This window comes from Condylura cristata, unplaced genomic scaffold (assembly GCF_000260355.1).
Source record: "Condylura cristata isolate star-nosed mole 26May11 unplaced genomic scaffold, ConCri1.0 scaffold00009, whole genome shotgun sequence".
NCBI classification, from domain to species: Eukaryota; Metazoa; Chordata; class Mammalia; order Eulipotyphla; family Talpidae; genus Condylura; species Condylura cristata.
Genome location: NW_004567110.1, coordinates 23,705,859 through 23,727,548, shown reverse-complemented (window position 1 = coordinate 23,727,548; position 21,690 = coordinate 23,705,859). Strand labels below are relative to the sequence as shown.

The 21,690-nt window shown below is 38.0% G+C and overlaps 1 protein-coding gene across 2 annotated transcripts in view; it reads right to left on the bottom strand.

Annotated features, from left to right (window-relative positions):
- Positions 1 to 15,991, bottom strand: part of LRP12 (low density lipoprotein receptor-related protein 12) — a 56,853-nt gene extending 40,862 nt beyond the window's left edge. For both annotated transcript variants that reach the window (XM_004679665.2, XM_004679666.2), the window contains exon 1: positions 15,617 to 15,991. In XM_004679665.2, the coding sequence (XP_004679722.1) occupies positions 15,617 to 15,695 (79 nt within the window). In that variant the 5' untranslated portion in view covers positions 15,696 to 15,991. The remainder of the gene's footprint in view (positions 1 to 15,616) is intronic.
- Positions 15,992 to 21,690: the final 5,699 nt, after the last annotated feature.

The following is a 21,690-nucleotide window of genomic DNA, read 5'->3' as shown; positions in this document are numbered from 1 at the left end:
ACTGTACAACTTTCTTATATTTGTACCATATATGTATTAATATAACTTAGAAGATTTAACTGAAAAATTTTAAATTCTAGAATACAAAGACAAGGATATAAAACCCTAAGGGACAAAAAAGATAAAGCCAGAATATTCCGCATTCACTTAATAGTAGTTCAAAAATATAGACTTTATGGGATAAAAGGTAGTTCAAAAATACATATACATGTGTCCAATTACATATAAATGTGTGTCTATATGTGAATATTCACATGTACATATATATGGATTTTAGGAAAAAATCTTTACATATGTATTCATACATACATAGCTAAAATGGCCAATGATATAACAAATAGTAATAATGATTGAAGATTTTATATAAACAGAAACTGGGGAAAGTTGTAGAACCCAAGATAAAACGGAAATCATTACAGGAAAAAAGGAATGAAATCCAAATTGGCAGTTTAAAGTTACAAGATTATAAAGTAACATACACAGAATTCTAAACAGAAAGTACGGGAATCTGGAATTCTCACCACCTCAAATATCACTGTATTAGAGATTCTAGCTGAGTCAATTAGGGCAAAGAAAAAAATCAATAAAGGGAATTTGTAACTGAAGGAAGAATTTAAATTATCTGTTTGCAGATGTGACTGACAAATCTTAGAATTTTCTAAAATTCTGAAGAACATATACACACACACACATACAAAGAAAGCTACCAAGTAAAGGTTACAGGATATATTCCTATATTCTAGCAATGTACCACCTGAAAATCAAGTTAACAACCTGAACTGTGAAAAACTGGAAGTTTTCCCACCAATATCTGGCCCAAGGCCACGATGTCTACTTTCACCACTATGAATCAATATAGAGTATTGGAAGTCCTCATTAGAGCAAAAAGGCAATAGAGTGATATAAAAGGAATCCAAAATAGGAACAAAGACGTAAAACCATCATTATTGAAGAGATGATAATATTCATGGAAAACTCTAAAGATGCCACTAAAAAATTAGTTGAAACAACAAGTGATTTCAGCAAAGTGGTAGGTTATAAAATCAATATACAAAAAGCAACTGCACGCCTGTAAGCAATGAGCTAGGAGAGAAAGAAATCAGGAAAATAATCCTATTTATAATAGAATGAAAATGAATTAATACTAAGGAGTATAACAGACCTATTCTTGGTAAAGGACCTATACTATGAAAATTCCATTGTTAGGAGAAACAGAAAACACAATGAAATGGAAAGATATTCCCTGCTCATGAAGGGATATTCCCTGCTCATGAATTAGAAGAATTAACATTGTCAAAGAGGCTAACTTAACGCAAGCAATATACAGATCAATGCAATCCCTATAAAGGTTTCAATGGTAGTTTTCAAAGATATAGAAAAAATTATTACTTAAATCCATATGGAACCAAAAAGACACCAAAAAACAAAATAATTCTGACAAAAAAAAATAGTATCAGATTCTCAGACCAATGGAATAGAATCGAGAGCTCAGAAAGAAATCATCACCTAAAAGAGAGTTAATCTATGACAAAGATGCCAAGAATGTACACTGGAAAATGGAAAGTCTCTTCAGTAAGCGGTACTGGGGAAAATGGGTAGCCATTTACAAAAGAATGAAACTAGATTACTACCTCATACCATACACAAAACCTAACTCAAAATGCATAAAAGACTTGGATGTATGAAGACATACGTAGATGGAGACATAAGAAAAACACTCCAGAACATAGGCTTCAGAGATGTCTCTGTGATTTATCTCTAACAAGAAAAACAAGAGAATAGAAACAACTGGGACTATATCAAATTAAAAAGTTTCTGACCAGTGAAAGAAACTACCACTAAAACAAAAAGGCACACTACTGAATGAGAAAATATTTGCACACTATACATCCAACAAGGATCTGATATCCAAAATCTACAGACAACTCATACAACTCAACAAGAGCAACAAAAAGAGCCCAATACAAAAGTGGACAGAAGAGTTAATCAGGCACTTCTCCAAAGAAGACACACAGATGGCCAATGGACCCACGAAAAAAATGTTAATCATCTCTTATAATTAGGGAAATGCAAGTGAAAATCACAATGAGATACCACTTCACATCTGTGAGAAAGTTTCAACTCAAAAAGACCAAAAATTATAGTATTGGAGAAGGTGTGCAGAAGCTGTTGGTGGGGACACAGAAAATCTAAGCCCCTATGGAAAACAGAATGGAATTTCCTCAAAATATTAAAAATATAATTACTTTGTAAATGGCACTGCTAAAATAATTTAAAAAACAAGCTCTAGATCTATATTTATGTTTGTATATTTAATTATACAGAAATGGCGATAAAGCTGTCTATTTATATAGATATGAAATTCTCAAAATACAATTGTGAAAAGCAATTAAAAATGGGTAAATGGTTTAAACAAATACTTCACCCAAGAGGATCTGAAGATGGCCAAAAACGGTATTCAAAAAGATGGTGAACACTACTGATCATTAAAAAGTAAATTCCGGCCCTCCCTGGTGGCGCAGCGGGTTAAAGCACTGCACTAAGAAGCGCAAGCCACTTCCACATGAGTTCAATTCCCGCCTGCCCCGAAGGTGACCACATGGCACCACACAGCGTGGTAGACCTCTCCAGACCCGTTCACTGCTCCCCTCAGCAGTGTACTTCGTTGATCTGCCTGTTCTGCTCCCCACTCTGTCTCTGGTGAATCCTCTCACCCTCCGCATCTCTGAGCTGTACCCCAGTTCTGTATGAATAAAATAAATAAATCTAAAAAAAAAAAAGTAAATTCCAATCAGATGAGCTAGTACTTCATACCTATTAGAATGAAAAAATAAATAACAATACCAAGTATAAGGAAAAATGCAGAACAAGTGAAACTCTCACATGTTTCTGGTCAGGATACAAATTGGTACAGTTACTCTGGAAAATTTGTTATGAAGTTAAGCATACACGTATCACCCAGCAATTCCTATCCTAGAGAAACAAACATGTCCACACAAAAACCTGTACATGAATGTTCACAGCAGCTTCATAAGTAGACCCAAACATAAAACCTAACATTCCACAAGAGGTAACTACCACTCCATATCCAGCAACATATAACCACAGACTCTCAAAAAGACAAAATGATAGTGATGAACCCATGAGCAGTTAGCAGAGATTATAGCTGAGTCTCGAGAGGATGTGACTAACGAGTTTTTAAGGCGATATAGCCTGGTAGGGGCTACACAAAATCTGTCTATGTGTTAACATTTATAGAACTAAATGTCAAAAACAAAATGTCATGTTTACTGCATAATTAAAAAATGTTAAAAATTAGCCATCAACTGAAAGCTAGAATACCAACAAAATAAACCAAACCCAGAATTAAGTTAAAAGAAAAGAGAAAACACAGAACTCTGTAGATCATAATACCAAGAGATAATTCTCTGAGAAAACCTAAGACAGAGAAACTGTGATAAGCATGTTCAACAAAAGGACAGGCAGACCATTAAGAATGACAAAGGTATTGTTATTCTTTGTATAGATGCAGAAAATATTTTTGAGGGCACATATACATATAAGCTTTACAACAAATATGAACATGCAGATAAAATTGTAATATTCTCGTAAAATGTTAACTTTGTATGTTAACAAAACTGAATCAGAAAGGCAGAAATAGAAATGATCTAAAGTGTTACTCCCCTAAAGCATGCCATCCTTATAGTTTTAGGGTCAAGTTCTAAGAAACCTAACTGATTATTTTTAGTTCTATTGTTGCGAGTCCAATACTCAGAGAAGAACAAATAAAGTAATAAACAGGGATAAATTATGTTGTCTATTTTGACTCTCTGTGACACACCTACATATGTCAGTCAAATCAAATACTTATTCCTTTATTACAATGCATTTGAAAAAAGTAATGTGGCACTAACTCCTATTCAGATTAACTTACGCAATTTTACCTACATTCACTTGTATCTTTCATATGGCCTCTGAATACAGCCATTTTACCTGGTACTCAAAAAAAAAAAAAAAACTATATATCAATGCTAGAGAGAAAACTGAGTATTGATAAGATACTGTATTGATAACAGTATGCTATTTGGCAATGAACATACAAAACTATACTGAAGATTATTGAAAGATTTTTTAAAAAACTAAATTTTAGCCTTACTTGTTGATATCAGAACCTAAACACAGTGTAGTGATTCTACTCTAACACCAATAGTAGGTTCTTTCTTAATCTCTAGTCCTTAAATACAAGTAATCATGTTAATGACACCACTAGGTCATGGTTTAAATAGTATTGGGTCACATTTTGGTTAGCTTTATGACTGCTACCTTAACTTCTTTATAATCAAATATGTTTGGTTATTAAGTATCATCCTCAACACACTGGAAATCCCCAATTATAGAATATAGCAGTCCTGACCCTTGAGTTCAATCCTCATTTCTTCCACTGATCCCACACAGATCCTTTCTCCAGAAGCCAGTTCTTTTATGGGACCAATCTATCTCACTACAGCATTCAATAGCTTTTTTGGTGTTTAGGCACCATTCACCAGAATAGATCTACGATCTATATGCTCATCTCTAATGAAACACATAGCTCAAACACATAGGTATGAAAATATTTCTTCTGTCTGCAACTGGTAAGTATAAAGTTGTTAATTTTTGCTTTAAAGTTATAGTATCTATCTAGTTTATAAACATCTTCCTTTATATAACTACTAAACTACTAAGTAACAATAAAATCTTTTACACTGTTTCTGACTATACAAATCAATTTAAAAGGACTACCAGTATCTAAAAGAATGGATTAATGAGTGTGAAAATCAAGCAGGAGAAGAGAAAAAAGGATGGCGAGAAGATAGCTAAGATCATCTACTCACAAACACAGTCTAAAGAGGTAACTAGCAAGTGATCTTCCGCAGATTAAAAAATAATATATCATTAACAATTTGGCACATTGATTTTTCATAATTGCAATTTTTCCTAAGTGCAAAAATAGTTCAATATTAGGTATCATATGAACGTGATTTACTCCACATGTACAATAATGAATACATTTATTTAACAAATACTGTCTGACATGCTAGAATTGTTTTGTTAGTATTTATGAATTCTGACCCTCATAAATACCTTATAATCCACTTTGAAAATGAAAAAACCTATGAGAAAAAAATCTAAAAACATAATCTTAAAATAATAAATGTTAAGAATTTAAGGACATTTTCTATTTGATTAAGAGTACCAGAAACCTAGAGCAAATATCACACTTAAAATTTTTTAGACGACAGGGTTCTCCTTAATGAAGCAACGGGTTAAAGCACCGCATTATGAAGCTCTCTGAAGCCACTGCAGCATGAGTTCGATTCCAGCCAGGGAGCTAACCCACATGGCTGGCAGACCTTTCCTGACCCACCCACTGTTTCCCTCAACAACGTATTTCAGTGGATCTGCCTCTTCTGCTCCCCACTCTGTCTCTGATGAATCCTCTCACCCACCACACCTCTGGCCTATACCCCAGTTCTGTAAGCATATATAAATAAATCTTAAACAAAAATTTTTTTTAGAAGAGAAAGACAAGTCAGAGTGGGAATATCATTAAAGACTTAACAGATATCAACAACTGTAGAACATGAACTTATCTGGATCCTGATACAGTTTCTAAAAATTAATGCTTGTATGTCAATCAGGGCTGGACATGACTAGATATTTGATGAAAACTAGGAATTGCTAATTTGTTAAGTGGGATAATGGTACTGGGCTTAGGTATTTTTTTAAAGTTCTTGCATCTTAGACATAGGCATTGAAATATTAATCTATTAAATAGGTGGGATTTGCTTCAAAATAATTTGCATTTAAGGAGTGGGTGGAAGTTTACATAAAACAAGGCTAGTCATATATGATCCTTTGTTGAAGCAACATATTAGATATATCTGGTTAACCACACTAGTGTCTCTACTTTTGAAGATGCTGAAATTTTCCAAAGTACAAAGTTTTAAAATTGTTCCTAATTATCAAACACAAAGAAAAACAATGATAAAGAAGAAAAACAAAAAGCAAAAAACTATAGAGAAATTTTTACTGTGGGAAAAACATCTATGAACTATTATTCCATACTGCTCTATTTTATAAAATACTGTACTACTTAATAAACTATAACTTGAAATACAACACAATTGCATACATTTGAAGTATAAAGATTCAGGAGTTACTACCAAAAAATACAATCTGTATAAACTACAACTTACATTAAGAAATAGACGACCATGGGCAGCCTATCTCTATCACTATTCTCCTCTTCCCCCAACTCTCTCTCCTACATTCTAAGTCCTTAGATTAAAACCATACAGTATCTATAATTCTGTGTCTTTTTTTTTTTTTATTAACATGTGAAACTCACCCATGCTACCTATAGCAGTAGAGTGAGGCTTATTTTGGTTTTGCTGTTATTTTTCATTATCTTGTGGTCAGTGAACTCCTGGGAATCCTCAAGATTCTGTGAGAGCTTAACATACTACAAACAATTCATTAATATGGTTTCACATTCAATGTGGCACTAAACTATAGTTCAAAATACTACTACTGGCTGAATTCTAGTGTAGCATCAAAGACAACTGACATTTATGTAAAAACTATTAAAATACTTTTCCTGGCCCTCCCTGGTGGCGCGGATTAAAGCACAGCACTAAGAAGCTTAAACCGCTTCCGCATGAGTTCGATCCCCACCTGCCCCGGAGGTGACCACATGGCGCAGCAGACCTCTCCTGACCCGCCCGCTGCTCCCCTCAGCAGTGGACTTCGTCAATCTGCCTGTTCTGCTCCCCACTCTGTCTCTGGTGAAGCCTCTCACCGCCCCTGAGCCTCTGGCCTGTACCCCAGTTCTGTATGTACAAATAAATAAATCTTTAAAAAAAAAAAATACTTTTCCTTTTATAAGTACCTATCTATGTGAGGCCAGGTTTTCTTTCTATACTTCAACCAAAACATGTCACAACAGACTGACTGCAGAGGCCATGAGAAATCAACTGTCTTCTCTTAGCTAGACATTTGATTTATAAAATGTAAAGCAATGCTACACTTTTCATTAAGTTCTTTTTGCTTTGGAAAATTGTCATTTACTATTTTTATTTAATGTATCATATGCCTCTTACGGTAACATGTAATTTTTTTAGTGTCATTTTAAATAAGCTATATTTAATAAGTATTTTAACACTTTCTCAAGCTAGGGGCCACCCTGGTAGCGCAAGGGATTAAGATGTAGCACATGAAACTATCTGCAGCCCCTGCAGCACGTTTGATCCCTTAACCTCTCCTGTCTTGCCAGTTGATCCCTGCAGCAGTGTATTTTAGAAGACCTGCCTTTCTTCTCTCCACTCTATCTCTGGTGAATCTTCTTAACCCCCTCCCCTCTGGCCTACACCCCAGCTCTTGTATGCAAATATAAATCTTTTTTAAAAACCCATTTCTCAATTCTAATTTTTAATATTATTTTAAAACTGTGTATTCCGCATATAAAAGGTTCTTGGGATTTCTCAATAATTGTGAAGCCCTGAGAGCCCCCAAATTGAGAACTTCCTTGTATAGTACAGTACAGTACAGTACAGTATTTCCTTATGCTACTATAACATATTCATCCATCCTATTGCTGGTGGACATATGGAATCCTCCATCCTCTAAATACAGATGTTATGAGTATTCTTGTACATGTGTTTTGAGGCATGTTATGTTCTCACCTCTGCTGAGTTTACAGCTAGGAGCAGAACTGCTAGATCACAGGGTATGTTTACACGCAGTTTGAATAGACAGTGATTGTTTCCAAAGTGGCTATTAAGCATTTGAAATGTGCTTAGTTGTACTGAGATGGTTTATAAGTATAAAATTTACAATGTATTTTGCAGACTTCTTAAGAAAAAACAATGCAGAATGCCATTAATAATTACTTGCTATTTATTACATGTCAAAATACTTTAGATACATTAGTTTAAATTTAAATATGAACACCTTTGCTTTCTCCTTTTTAATGTGGCAGTTCTATTTTAGGCTATATATACCACTCACAAGTGAAGCTTACATTATACATCTATTGAACAGTGCTACTCCAGGAAAAACAGAGAGAAGTAAACTAGGCTGATATCAGTATTGAATATATTGACAGTCTGAGATGCTCGTGAGGAGGGCACCTAATTTTCGGGAACCAGGAAAGACTTCCCAGAGGGGCTACATCTACATTTAAGCTAAAGGACAGAGAAAATCAGTCTAATGAAGAGGTGGATGGAGAAAACTAGATCCAGGCAGACAGTTCAGTGATTGCAAAGGGCAAGAGGCCAGGGTGCAGGAACACGGGGAGGAGAGGAATAACAGGAGGTAAGAAAGGTACAAACTAGCCCGAACTAGCCAGATCATGAAGGGTCTGGAGAGTAGTATTTATATTTAAAAATAGGGAACTACTGTAGATTTTAAGCAAGAAAGTTATAAACCACATCTGCACTTTAAAGTAGTCACTCTGGCTGCTGTTATGTGTGATATGATTGAAACTGAGTAAGACTAGAGTCAAGACTGGTTGGGGACTGTTAAAATAATGAAAATAAAAAAAGATGGGCCTGTATAAGTAAAGAACAGCATGCAAAGAAGTGAATCTCAGGCTAAGTCATCTCTCAAAGACTCAGTTTTTTTTTTTTGAACAATAATCCCCACCTCATAGGGTTATTTTGAGGATTTAAGCAAGGTATTTCTTTTGAGAAAGGGGTCTTGTATTCTAACTTTCTGCAAAAGGCTTTAGAATCACTAGAACAGGCCATAATGACTTTAGCAGTTGAATTCTATTTCAGAAAATACAAGACACAAAGATTAATATTTTCTTTCAATTTACTAACCTAAACCCTAAATAATGCTTTAACAGACAATGAAAAGCTACTCCTGATATTTGAAAGGTAAATTCTAACCACTAAACATTCTACTGGGCTACATTTAAGCTCAATACTAAATAAGGCTAATACCATTTCCCATATCTCAAAAACTGAAATGTAAGTGAATCAAAAGTAGGTTATCAAGTCACTCTCATTCAATGGTAAGGACATGAGTATGAGGCAATTTCATTTCTTCACCAAACTGATAGTAGCAGGGCAGAGAGTTATCAAATATTTAAGAGAAAACTAGAAAACTGTTCGGTCAGCTTCATTAATTTGAAGTTTGAGACTTTCTAAAGTTATATCCTCTGTAAATAAACTATACAACCCAGAGGGGAAAGTCACTGTTTTATAAAAAAAATTCTGAAATTACCTAATGTACCATGCAGTCTTGACTTCTGTAAAATATAAAGCAAACTTTAATCAATCATTTAGCATAAAAAATTCAACTTCGGCAAAAGAGTTCTTGAAATCTAACATTTTTCTGTCCTTTGCTTCTCACTTGGAATATTTTTAAAACACTATATACAGCTGTGTTGTTCTTTTTTCACTGGCAAAATTGGTATTCCTTAGAAGTGAATTCTCCACAGAATTCTTAAACCTTGTAACTTAAATCCTCACCCCTTCCTGTTAGGAGTTGTACAATCATCTCTCCTTGCATCCTTGTAGTGAATGTTACTACCCTTTCTTTTCTAAATTAAATAACAGGAACTTTACTTCCTAAGGGTCTAGTCTGTTCTACTGAAAGAGAAAACAGGAAAGATAAAACACCTTTAACCTCTCATCCCTCCTCTTCAAACTCATCTGATGATCTCAATTCATATTACTTTTAAGAAATCTCCATTTTCCCACCTCCAAACCTATAGACTTATGTACACTTGCACCAATATTTTCTCTTTCCCTCCAATGACAAAAGAAGTAACTTTCTTTTCCCATTCAAAAGTACAATCCATACTCCTCTATTTTTGCCCAGAACCTTTCAACTCTCATCTATTAATTCTCCTGCTTTATAACAATATCTCAATTCTGGGTCTTTCACTTGTTTCCACGTGCAAGGTATTAGAACGATCCTCTCAATAAAGAAGCCTTCCTTTAATGACTGTTATTTACTATTTGTCCTTTGTTTCTTTTAGAGCATTTATTACAACTTATTCACTAGACTGGTAAGCTCCCTAAGGGCAGAAACTATGCCAGTCAGGTTGTGGTACCTCACACAGTGTCAGGAATATACAAATGTTCAACCATTATTTGTTAAAAGAATAAATGAGTGAACAGACAAACAGGGTGAGATTTCAATCCCAGCTCTACTTCTTTCTGATAGTTTGACTTTAGACAAGTCAGAAGTGAGCTTTAATTTGCTTTTCTAGGAAATAGGATTTGAGACACACTAAAAATCAACAGGCAATAAAATAAAGATCGAACATAGTGTATGAAAATTAATAAATGTAAACTTAATTTAACAAAGGGTAGTTTCTTTCCACACATAGTTTAGACAGCGAGAATTCCCTAAGTTAATTCAGTATTAAAAAAATATATATATATATATCTAGATCAGCATATGCATTGGTTATATCTACCTAAAAAAGACTGATGTTAGATATATTAGTAACTTAGTATTTTAATAAATTTAGTACACTTAAGTAATTTAGTATAAGTATTTTAGTAATTTCATATAAGTAATTTATTATACTAAGCAGTATAAATTTAGCATGATTTAAGCATACTAATTTAATAATTTAGTATACTAGAATATCTTAGTAATTTTTATTTTCAGGTTCTAATCTATACTTTAGAAAATGGGAATAAATAGTATAATCTATTACTAACCCATCCTAAAAAAAAAAGTTGAAAAGCAAAGAAAAGAAACAAAATTTCTAACCTTAGAAATTAGAGCTCATTAATTCAATGTCAATTCCTAAGTTTGGATCAACCTTTACTTACCTATGCAGACTTACTGCATGAATAGGATCAATACGCAGTCTAAAATTCTTAAGTAAGAACATGTTGTATTTGCTTACCTATAAAAATCTCACCTATATTAAATTTATTTACTTCCTTTTTACCTTTAATTCTTGAAACTGTAGTCACTGATAAAATGTATTTAAAAAAAAAAACAGAAAATACTTTAGATCAGACACACAAAAAAGGTGTCAGATTTCCTGACAAACTTCAATTTTCTGATCATGTAAGTCTTATTTTTCAAACAGTTTCTTTTACTGCTGCTCATTTTTCAGTTTCACATTACTTTTATGTTTTCTTCAGAGATTTTATTTCTAGGAATCCTCTAAATCATTTAGCATACATAATTCAAATCTCCTCCATACTCTTCCTGGCACTCAGCAATCCCTCTGAAAGTGGTCATTTAATACTTTCTGCCTAATAGCCAACTACATCTTTGTGGAACATGCTGCATACCTTTATATTCTCCCTAGGATATGAATATAATTTAGATTCAAAATCCTTGGTAGGGTTTATGTTAAGCAATTAATTCAGTTTTATTCAACACATTTTATGTAATCAAGCTTGACTTTTGTAGCCGTAATTGGAATTTGGTTTAGATTTTTTTCTCATGTTCCATTTATTTCTATGATCTTTCTATAATTGGAACTTCTAGTTTATCCTTAAACTGTAAATTTATAAAATGATGTTGAATGTTCTTGAAATTTAGGGGAAAAGACTATAACAATAATATTTAATATTTTATATTACCATAATATCTAGAACAGTGCTGTGTACAGCAAAGACTTTTTAATAACCTGACAACCAGACTGGAGATCAACCAGTTATAACAGGTCAGTCAGTGTATGTGGGCAAGTCTTCTCATTGCTACCAAACGCACTGGCAACAAGTAACTCAAAACTAACCATTTGCAGCTACCCACAACTACTGTAAAAATGACACCATTCTAAGTTACATTTTAAGGTCTCATCTAGGGCTGTGTTTTCTCAACTAAGGATTACAATCTATTAATGGGTTCAAAATTAATGAGTCCACACAGGCAAATAAAATTGAGGGAAGGGAGGATATTCTAGAAAACATAAGAGCCTACGGCCAAGTAGTAAGGGTATTATTTCTTGTTCTGCAGGACTTGTGTTCTTTAGTGTGAGAACAATGTAAAATGCATTTTAAAGGTAGATTTGAGCATGACACAAGTTAGAAAAAAAAACATTGATCTAGGACACAAACAGATTTGGGAAAGGATAAGTATGGAACTGTTTCAATTACTAAATTAAGAGCTGAGCAAGTTTCTACTGACCAAGAGACAGTTTTGGAACCTAGGGTATATTTGTAAAACCCATGCATCCCTGTACCGGAGCTACAAAGAGTTGCCTTCTCCTCTTATGGTAAGCCTAAAGCAATGCCCATCAAAGCTCACAGATGCCCCCTTTAATGTTCTTATCCCTTCATATTTCCAAAGGTGTAAGTAGTCTACCTTTACTTTCTCCTAACTCTCAGCACCATTCAATGGAGTTAAAACACAATAGTTCCTAAAAGATAATTGTCACTGATCAACTACTTCTAGAAAACATTAACTGTATTCCATAACAGTTTTGAGTTTCAAATAAAGAACTGGTGTTCAGTGAAGTAACTTCGAAGGACAATATTCACTCTATATGATTACAATTACATAGTTAGCTAAAAATAGCCATGTAAAAAGATTAAACACCAAAATAAGCAGATTTTTTTTTAAAGATTTATTTATTTATGCATATAGACTGGGGTACATATAGGTCAGAGGTGCAGGGGCGGCGAGAGGCTTCACCAGAGACAGAGTGGGGAGCAGAACAGGCAGATCGACGAAGTACACTGCTGAGGGGAGCAGTGGGCGGGTCAGGAGAGGTCTGCCACGCCATGTGGTCACCTCTGGGGCAGGCGGGAATCGAACTCATGCGGAAGTGGCTTTAGCTTCTCAGTGTTGTACTTTCACCCGCTGCGCCACCAGGGAGGGCCCAGAATTTTTTTTTAAGTCTATGTTGTTTCAAAGATTCAAGGCACAACTTGGAACCATTCAACATGGCAGCTAATAGATAAGTTGCTTTGCCAATATTAGAATTGCCTACTTATTAGCCAATCAACCTGTTTTTCTTCACTAGGTCCATGCTGAGTTACTCTGAACACTTAGTTGTTTTAGCAAAGTTTTCCAATTATTTTAAGTCATTAAAAAAACACTTTTGATGTGTAAGGGAAGTTTCGTAAATTATAACTAACACCTGATCTAAGAGGTTCATGGGGGTGGGATTTCTCAGGATGCAATTACTGTTCATTACAACTAATGCATATTCAGGTTCAACAAACCCACTATCTTTATAGTCTTTTCTCTAATATAAACCCACATATGGCCCTCCTTGGTGGCCAACGGGTTAGGGCACAGCATTGCAAAAGCCAGTGGCAGCCACTTCCGTGCAAGTTCGATCCCTGCCTAGAGGTGACCCACATGGCATGGCAGACCTCTCCTGTCCCACCCACTGCTCCCCTCAGCAGTGTACCTCATCGATCTCCTGTTCTGCTCCTCTCTCTGTCTCTGGTAAATCCTCTCATTGCTCCTGCACCTCTGGCCTGTACCCCAGTTCTGTATGCATAAATAAATAAATCTTAAAAAAATAAGTAAATAAATCCACATGTGATTGGAAAGACAGAGGAAGACAAAAAGTGCAGCTATAAAGTGAATTTCTCCAGTTGCAGGACAAAAGGTTCCTTTAATGTCCGGTCATCATGTTTAGTATTTTGCCTGGCTCACAACCTTCCTTTTCTCTACACTTTGAAACTTGCTGTGGTTTGAAACATCAACTTTTGGCAGAATCGTTTGCTAGTTTCATAATTGAATGCCACACTTTTGGAAAAATGGAGTGTCAGTCTTTGACTACTAGTAATTCTTCATTAAACCCAAATTTCAAAAACATAAATGGCTGATAAACTGACACCACACTGTTGTTTTGTGTACAAGTATAAAAAAAATACACTAAGACAAACTACGAGCCTCTTATCCCTAGGGCAAAAAGACATTTAGTTCAATACAAATGACATGGGCTTAATGAAAGAAGAGTTAAGAGAACTCTTTTATTCATCCATTCTGATCAGATATCACTAAAATTTAGTTTTGATTATAGCAGAAGACAAAGCTGGACGTTCCTAACAACTCCAGATTAAGGATGTCTCTCACTTTCTTCTCTCCTGGGCATTACAATAAACCTAGAGCAGAACTACACCCACCTCAGGCTAGAAGAAACAACAAAATAGCTTATTGATCTCTGGTGTAGACCTAAACCCACAAGTCACCAGGCAAGTAGGGATCAAGCCTCTTGAAGCGACTAAGAATCAAAAATCACCCACCAGGTTTTCTGGTCACACACAAGTACATCACTGGCAATTCCCACATCAAATTTGAACCAGCTCCCCACCCCAGTCCCCCTACACACAAACACACCCCTCTCAGCCAACAAAAAAGCAAGCAAAAACTACCGGACCGTTTTAATCAGGTCAGGAAGCAATGCATTCTGAATCAGACCCAAAAAACTACTTCTTGGCTGTCAGTTAATGTCAATTTAACTAGTCTTCATTTAGTGTAACCTCTCAGGTTTTCAAAATGACCATCAAGTTCAACTCCACAGGTAAATGTTTATGCAGGAGATAATACTTGTTCATGAATTACATGTTGAATGAACTCCAGTAGAAGTAGTGCTTGTGGTAAATGACTTCCACTTTTTGCAGGAAAAAACTACCAAAGAATAGTAACTACTAGCTATTTCTTCTGTAGCAATCAAAACACCCCACCAAAAATAAAGATTAACTGTGTTCCCTGGAAAGACCTATTGCAACGTACTTAACTGACAAAAAACTAAGAAGGATGATGCCAGAAGTGGAACTCTAATCTCTCAAGCAATGAATGTCCAATCCAATGAATTCCATTGAGCTCTTGTTCTGACCACAGTGCAAAGCTTAGTCTTCACAAAAAGACTTCAGCCTCCTCTTAACATCAAAGAAATACAGTATGGACACAATGCAACCCAGAGATGGAATAAAGCAAGAGCGACCACATTAGCGGGCAATGACGATGAAATGACAAACGCACTAGGAGTCGGGCAGACAAAGTCCGTCCTAAAAGGGAGACGCGGAGGTGGGGCTGGAAACTCTTTTCTGGCCTTCTCCCGCCCGGAGCTCCCGGGAAAGGTACAGGACCCTGCACGCCCGGGATCTACAGAGCTTCGGGGCCCCCGGAGTGCAGCAATGGGGGAAAAGCAGCCGGCAGCTTTCTCAGGAAGTGGGGTACATTTGGGAATTTCGCCGGGGTGAGAACTTCTTGACCCCGGGAGGGTCGGACCGGCCAGACCGTCCCGGAAGCGGCGGGGGCGACCTCCCCCTCTTTCCCATCCATCCATACACCTTTTGTGAGTGTGGATTGTGCGAGGGGCTCGGAGTCCTCGCGACGGGAGCCCTCCGTCCAGGCAGGGAAGTCTGCTCGCCACCCCTGGGCTCCCCCTCGGGTCCCTCCGACCCGGCCCAGCTCCTCTCCCACACCCTGGGTCTGGGGGTGGGCGAGCGGACCAGAGCATCTCTGCGCGGGGACACCCCCTCCGCCGCATCCACCCCTTGGTCTTTGTCCCGCCAGCGGCCGGAGTCTCTCCCCGGTCCTCCGCGGGCACCCCAGTCCTGGAGGCCTTGGGGCCCGGGGTCGCCCCAGCTTTGTTCGGTCAGCGGGGCGCGGGGACGCGGACACTTACCATACACTCCGGCGAAAAAAAGCAAGACCAACGCAGACCTCCACCGCGGGGACTCTTTTGTGCTCCAGCGACGGGCCATAACCACAGCAGATGGAGGGAGCGCGGAGGAGATGGAGGAGGAGGAGGAGCTGGGGCCAGACGCCGCCGCCGCCGCCGAGCCCCCGGCTGCTCCCTGAGATCTCCGCGGCGGCGGGAGGGGGAGGGGAGGGGCCGCCGTCGCCACCGCCCGCGCGCGTTCCCACCTCCCTCCGGCCCTCCTTCAGCCGCGCTCCCGCTCCGCCCCGGGTGGTGCCAGAGCCCCGCGCCAGGCAGCCCTCCGGGAGCTGTGGCGGAGTACGCGCGCGGGCGCGAGGCGAGGGGGCGACGGAGGCGCGACTCCGGGCTCGCGTCGCACTGGCTTGCGGGCGCCGCCTCCCGCCAGACAGAGCGCGAGCTAGCACCCGCGCTCATCAGTGCGCTCGGCAATCCCCAGGCCCGCCTGCCATGGTTCCCGCCCCGCGCTCCTACGGGCTTTCCCAGTCTCGCGGCTGGTTTCCTGGCGACCGGAGACGGAGGAGCGAGGCTGTGCCAATCGATGCGCGAGCGCGCGAGCCGCGGCCGCTGGGTTCCCCCGGGCTGGGGAGACCCGACCGCTGCGGAGCGGCGCGGCACCCCTAGGTCTCCGTGCTGCCCCGCAGCGGGTGTGGGGGCGACTTGGGAGGCTGAAGGTGGCTGCGGGCACGGGGGTGGGGGGTGAAAGGTTGAGCGATCGGGAGATGGGAACTTGGAAGTTCTTCAGCCTACCCCTTCATGCCTCTGCTTAATATAGGCGCAGAGCCGGCGGTGGTGAGGGTTAGAGTAGGGGCTCCGTTCTCGGGGACGCCTGCGGGGCGCTGGGGCTGACGCTCTCGCCTGGATGCCGGCGTGAGTCCGCGGGCTAGGGTGCCGCGCTCTTCCGGTGTGGCGGGCGAGCCCCGAGGCTGTTTGACAACGAGCGCGGGTGGGCTTGGGACTGGGCGGGGTGTTTGGCAGGGGCGGACCTTGCGGGGTGGGAAGTGGAAGGGGATTCACTTAGCAGTCCCTAATTTTCCTAAACCACCCCACCCCACCCCGCCCCGCCCCCGACTCGTGTGATTCCCTGCTCCGCCTAGATCTTAATAGCACTTTCTAAATACACTTGTGACATTGACACTTCAGACCTTCCGCACTGTGTTTTTTTAGAGTCTGTCATATCTCCCTTACTAGATCTGTCACTGGCCTTTACACGCACTCTCTTGGCTAGTTACTGAAGACCTACAGTGCACTGTACTGTCTTATTGATACAGATTATCTCTTTTTAATCAACAAGCTTCTGCGATAAATATAGTACCACATTTTATAGACACGAAAATAAGACTCAGGTTAAACTACCTAAAGCGACATTGCAAGTAAAGAGATTGAAAGAAATGTTCTCATCCAAATTCAAGACTCTTCCCCCTATATATACCAGAGCAAACACATTGCACAAAAGCTTAGGGCGAAGTAGATACCTGTTAAACTTTGACATTTTTTTGACGGAATCTTTAGTTTTCTGTCTGCCCCCTACCTAATTTTTCCCCTTTAACATTTTTTCCAGGAAATGGTACCAAAAGATAAAAATGTATTAACAAAAATTGTAAAATTCAATAGTTAATAATCTTATATCATCTGGTCAAAAAACCCACGAAATTCCAAAAATGTTTTCCATTCTCAATGGATGAAAAGACGCAGTTTCAGTGTTCTTCACACACACACACACACACACACACACACACACACAAAGTTCTGCGATAGTATTTCCTGGTTTTAAGAGTCTAGACTCCACTTGTTTGCTTCTTGAGATCTCTTTTTGTAAATTGTGCTCCATGATGACTGTGTTTAGGGCAGGCCACAGCAAAATGAAGAGACTGATGCATTTGCCCTCCTCCATAGACAAGACACTGAATGTGATCCATCATCAATGTCCCTTGACTGATGCAATCACACCCTTCCCACCTGTCTTCTTAGAAGTGCCAAATTCTCCAACTAACTTTCTGGCCCTTTCCAAAAAGCTAAAATTTAGTGTGGCCTCCTAAAAACTTGTTTAGGTGAACCATATCTATTAATACTTAGCATACAGAAATAAAACAAAAATGTTAAATATTTGTAAATTTATTTTAAATAAAAAAGGCATTGCAAGTTGTTTTTTCCAAAACAAGCAAAAAAAAATGTAATGAGAAGTATGGTATTGTTTCCAGCCTCGTGAATCTCCTTAATGTATGACTTAATAGAAGACAGCTGGATTCTCATATCTGCTTCTGCATCCAATCTGTTGCAATATGTTGTTTTGGTTGAAGTATATGAAGAAAATTAAGACATATATATAGAGAGAGATAGCTCTCTCTCTCTCTCTCTCTCTCTCTCTTTCTCTCTCTCTCTATTTATATAATTGGCAAAAGGACGACCTCCTATACTTCCCCAGAGTTGTCAGATAAAACTTAAGAGAACTGTTGATGTAATTGTCTATCTTATTGCCTTCAAAATGTATTTTGTTTCTCCTTGCAAAAAAATCTAATAAATATTCATTGTAAGGTATTAACAGCTGAGTGCTTAAGTGTTCACCAACCAAGGGTATTTATGTTTCATAAGGGAACATTTTTATTTATACAAAATCTAATTCTAGTAGACTATCAGACATTGGTAAGCAACACAGCACAGAATAGGTATTCAACATCACCTTTTTTTCTTACCTAATAATCTGTCTAGCTGGCTACTTAGATATCTACTTTTAGGCTAGCATATCAAATAACTCTTATCTGAGAAAATGCTTACGGATCTGTAAGAGCTATAGAAAGTGGTCAGTATTGGTAGCAGTTTGATTGCAGTTGTCTGTTGATTTAACTTGGCCAGCATTCTGTACCCTGGAATATATAAAGCATGACCTTGAGACTCATGTGGTCTTGATTTGTACCCCTCAGTCCATGGATAGGTTTTGATGAGTATCTTCTGAAATTATGAAAATTTTGTGCTCATGTACTTTTATAAGCAGAGGACCCATTATTTTCAGCAAATTCTTCAAGGGCTTTGTCAATCTTTTCCCAAACATTTTAAGAGAAGCAGGCAACTGTGTGAATTTCTTTTGCATTCTTTTTTCAAATGGCTCTCAAACTCCTCAAGTACATGCACTCCTCAAATACATGCATTTGAGTATCTGAACTCTTTCTTTATCCCTTGACATTTTCTGATAAGGGTCACACTCTATGGAAACATGCCCTTAAATTATCTTTTTGTAAGACACCTGCACCCCCTACTCTGTTTATTGGGAATCAACCCAAATGCCCAAAAGTAGATGACTGGATTAAAAAGATGTGGTATATATACACAATGGAGTATTACTTTAGCAATCAAAAGAGATAAACACATGCCTTTTGCAGCAACATGGATGGAGCTGGAAGGGATCATGCTTAATGAAATAAGCCAGAAAGATAAGGAAAAATACCAGATAGTTTACTCATAGCAGGAATATAAAGGACCAGGGGAGAAAATAATAATAATGAGAAACTATATACCAGAAACATTTTACGTGGGTGGAGTGGAGTATGGGATCAAAACTTGGGGGGTAGGAAATGCACTGGACTATGGTGATGGCACACAGGTGATTTGGGATGGGAAGCCCACAGGGGTTACAACTGAAATGGAAAAAGGCACAAATTGATGTAAAAATAAACTATTATATTATTTTAAAAAAATAATCTTTTTGTTTTGATTTACAACTTCCTTTTCCTCCTGGATTGGCTATTACCACATAAACGGTTTCATAGTTTTGTTGCTAACATAAATTATCGCTTTCCATTGTATATGCTGTTCCCTTTAGTAACATTTGAGAATCTCATCAAAACTGTGAAGTGAGACTGGGAATTTTAGTCTACCATTCTAAGCATCATCTTTTATTGGGAAGAAAACTGATGACTGGCTTTTCAACTTGGCATGCAGCCTGGCAAAACTAAATCTCTAACTCCTCATCAAAGGGATATTATATTTTAAAAAAGAAAAACAAATTTGATAAATATATACAAATAATTAAATGGAGAAGAAGAAAATTTTAAGTGAAGTTAAATAAATATCTTTAGATGAGAAAATTGTAATTTCCACTGGAGTTGAATAATAGAGGGTAACAAACGAGATCCATCTATCAAGGCAGTCTCTATAAACAGGTCCCTAGCATTTGTACTGTGGTTATTATTTATTGTGCTCTGTGTTTTGACAGCATGCCTAGTGTTATACCAACTAGTAAAAAATACAATTCTGGCTCTGAATAAAACAGCCCAATGAACACATTTAATTTTGCCTGCATAAGCTCAGTTTCTTAATTGCAAAACCCAACAGTAGAGCATGCATGAAATTACAGAATTAGTTGTATCTATCTCTTACAGACATATGAACCATTTGCCCCACCCAAAAGGAAAGGGTGGAAATAGCTATAGTCATTGGTATTTATAAAGAGGTACTCTGAGCATGCTGTTATTTCATTAAACAACAGGTTTTAAAATGCACATAACTATTTTCTAATTTCTTTCCATGACTGAGAACATGGACAGGAAATGCTTGTAGCATGGAATCTTATCCCTTATGAGTCCACCAGAAATGAACTTGACAACTGTGATGGCAACCAGTGGTTCTTTGTAGGGAAATACTGCGAATTCCAGGCATAAATAACTTATTTGTTAATTGCCCATGTCCAAAAAGAATTTGAAGTTCCCTAGCATATTTGGTGATAGGAAGTACTCTAGCTCTTAAAAGTATAAGTCTTAAGAGTTTAATAGAGCTGTGCTTGACCTTGGTGAGGTAATCTAATCTTTTGTACCTCATATTATTCCCACCTATTAAAGTGGGGGGAAAGTGGGCTTTGTTATCTACATGCCTTAAATAAGAAAATAATTGTTAATATCGCCTTTTATGGTAGTAGTGTTATCATCCCTGTTTTTGAATTGTACAAACAGGCACAGAGATGTCCAGCAATTTTCTCAAATTCCTGTAAATAACAAAAGGTCAGCACTTCAATCCAGACAGTCTAATTCCAGGGCATGCATTCTTGCTAATTGTATCATGTTGTGGGAAAAGCACATAAGACAATGTCAGGTACTTAGTAGGTACTCAATAAATGGCAACTGCTGTTATCAAAAAATGCTGACATAAGCAAAACAGGTCTTGTTCTCTAAGATTAAAAGTAAAGTAATGATTTTCTGTCTTGTTTCCTAAAAGTAACTGATACTTCCTTGAATTCAGTTTAAGTTAAACTTAAGCCTCCTTTGGATTACTTTTTAAAAAGAAAATTCATATTTTAAAGTACTCTTCAATTTTGTAAAACATCAAGTGACTTAGATGAGCATAGCCTGCCTTTTTGCTGCTTGTGCTAATTTTTTTTCAGCGACCTTGTAGTCTTTATTTATAGTTGCCTTTGAAGATCAGAGAACCTTAGGTTGCTTATTGCCCTAATCTTCAGAAAAGATCTATGACAGATTTTTCTGATCCCAAAGAATACATCAAATCATATGAAACTGCTCAGTTATCTGCCCATAAAAACAGAGGTCATTTCTACTAAAGAATAGATTACTCCAGCCTCATCATGAAAAGAATATTCTCCTTGGAAATACCCAGGCGGGTTTGCATTTTGAATATGTACCAGCTGTGATGGAAAAGAACTGTCTAATCCTTTCAATTCCTGCAGTCCACTGCCTCACTTGCGCAGCAGGGGACACGGAAGAAATAGTGTCACAAAGTATTTCAATATAAAACTCTTATTCTCATAACGCAATAAAATGAATTAAGCAACTTTATAGAAAGTTAAGCACATCCACGTTTGTCAGAGGGTTCTAGTTGCCAGGGCACTGGCTTCAGTCACCACAACTTTTTTCCTTGTTATGACTGGCTACTTTTCAGAACAGACTCCTGAGACAGCGGCGCCAACTCATAAAAACTCATATATGCAAAATTTTGTAAAATACTTTAGCCCTTTAAATTAATGGCAGCTAATGGCAAGAGGCAGGTAGAGACCTCGCTATAGGGAAGCTGCTTCAGACAGCTCATAAAGGAGAAAG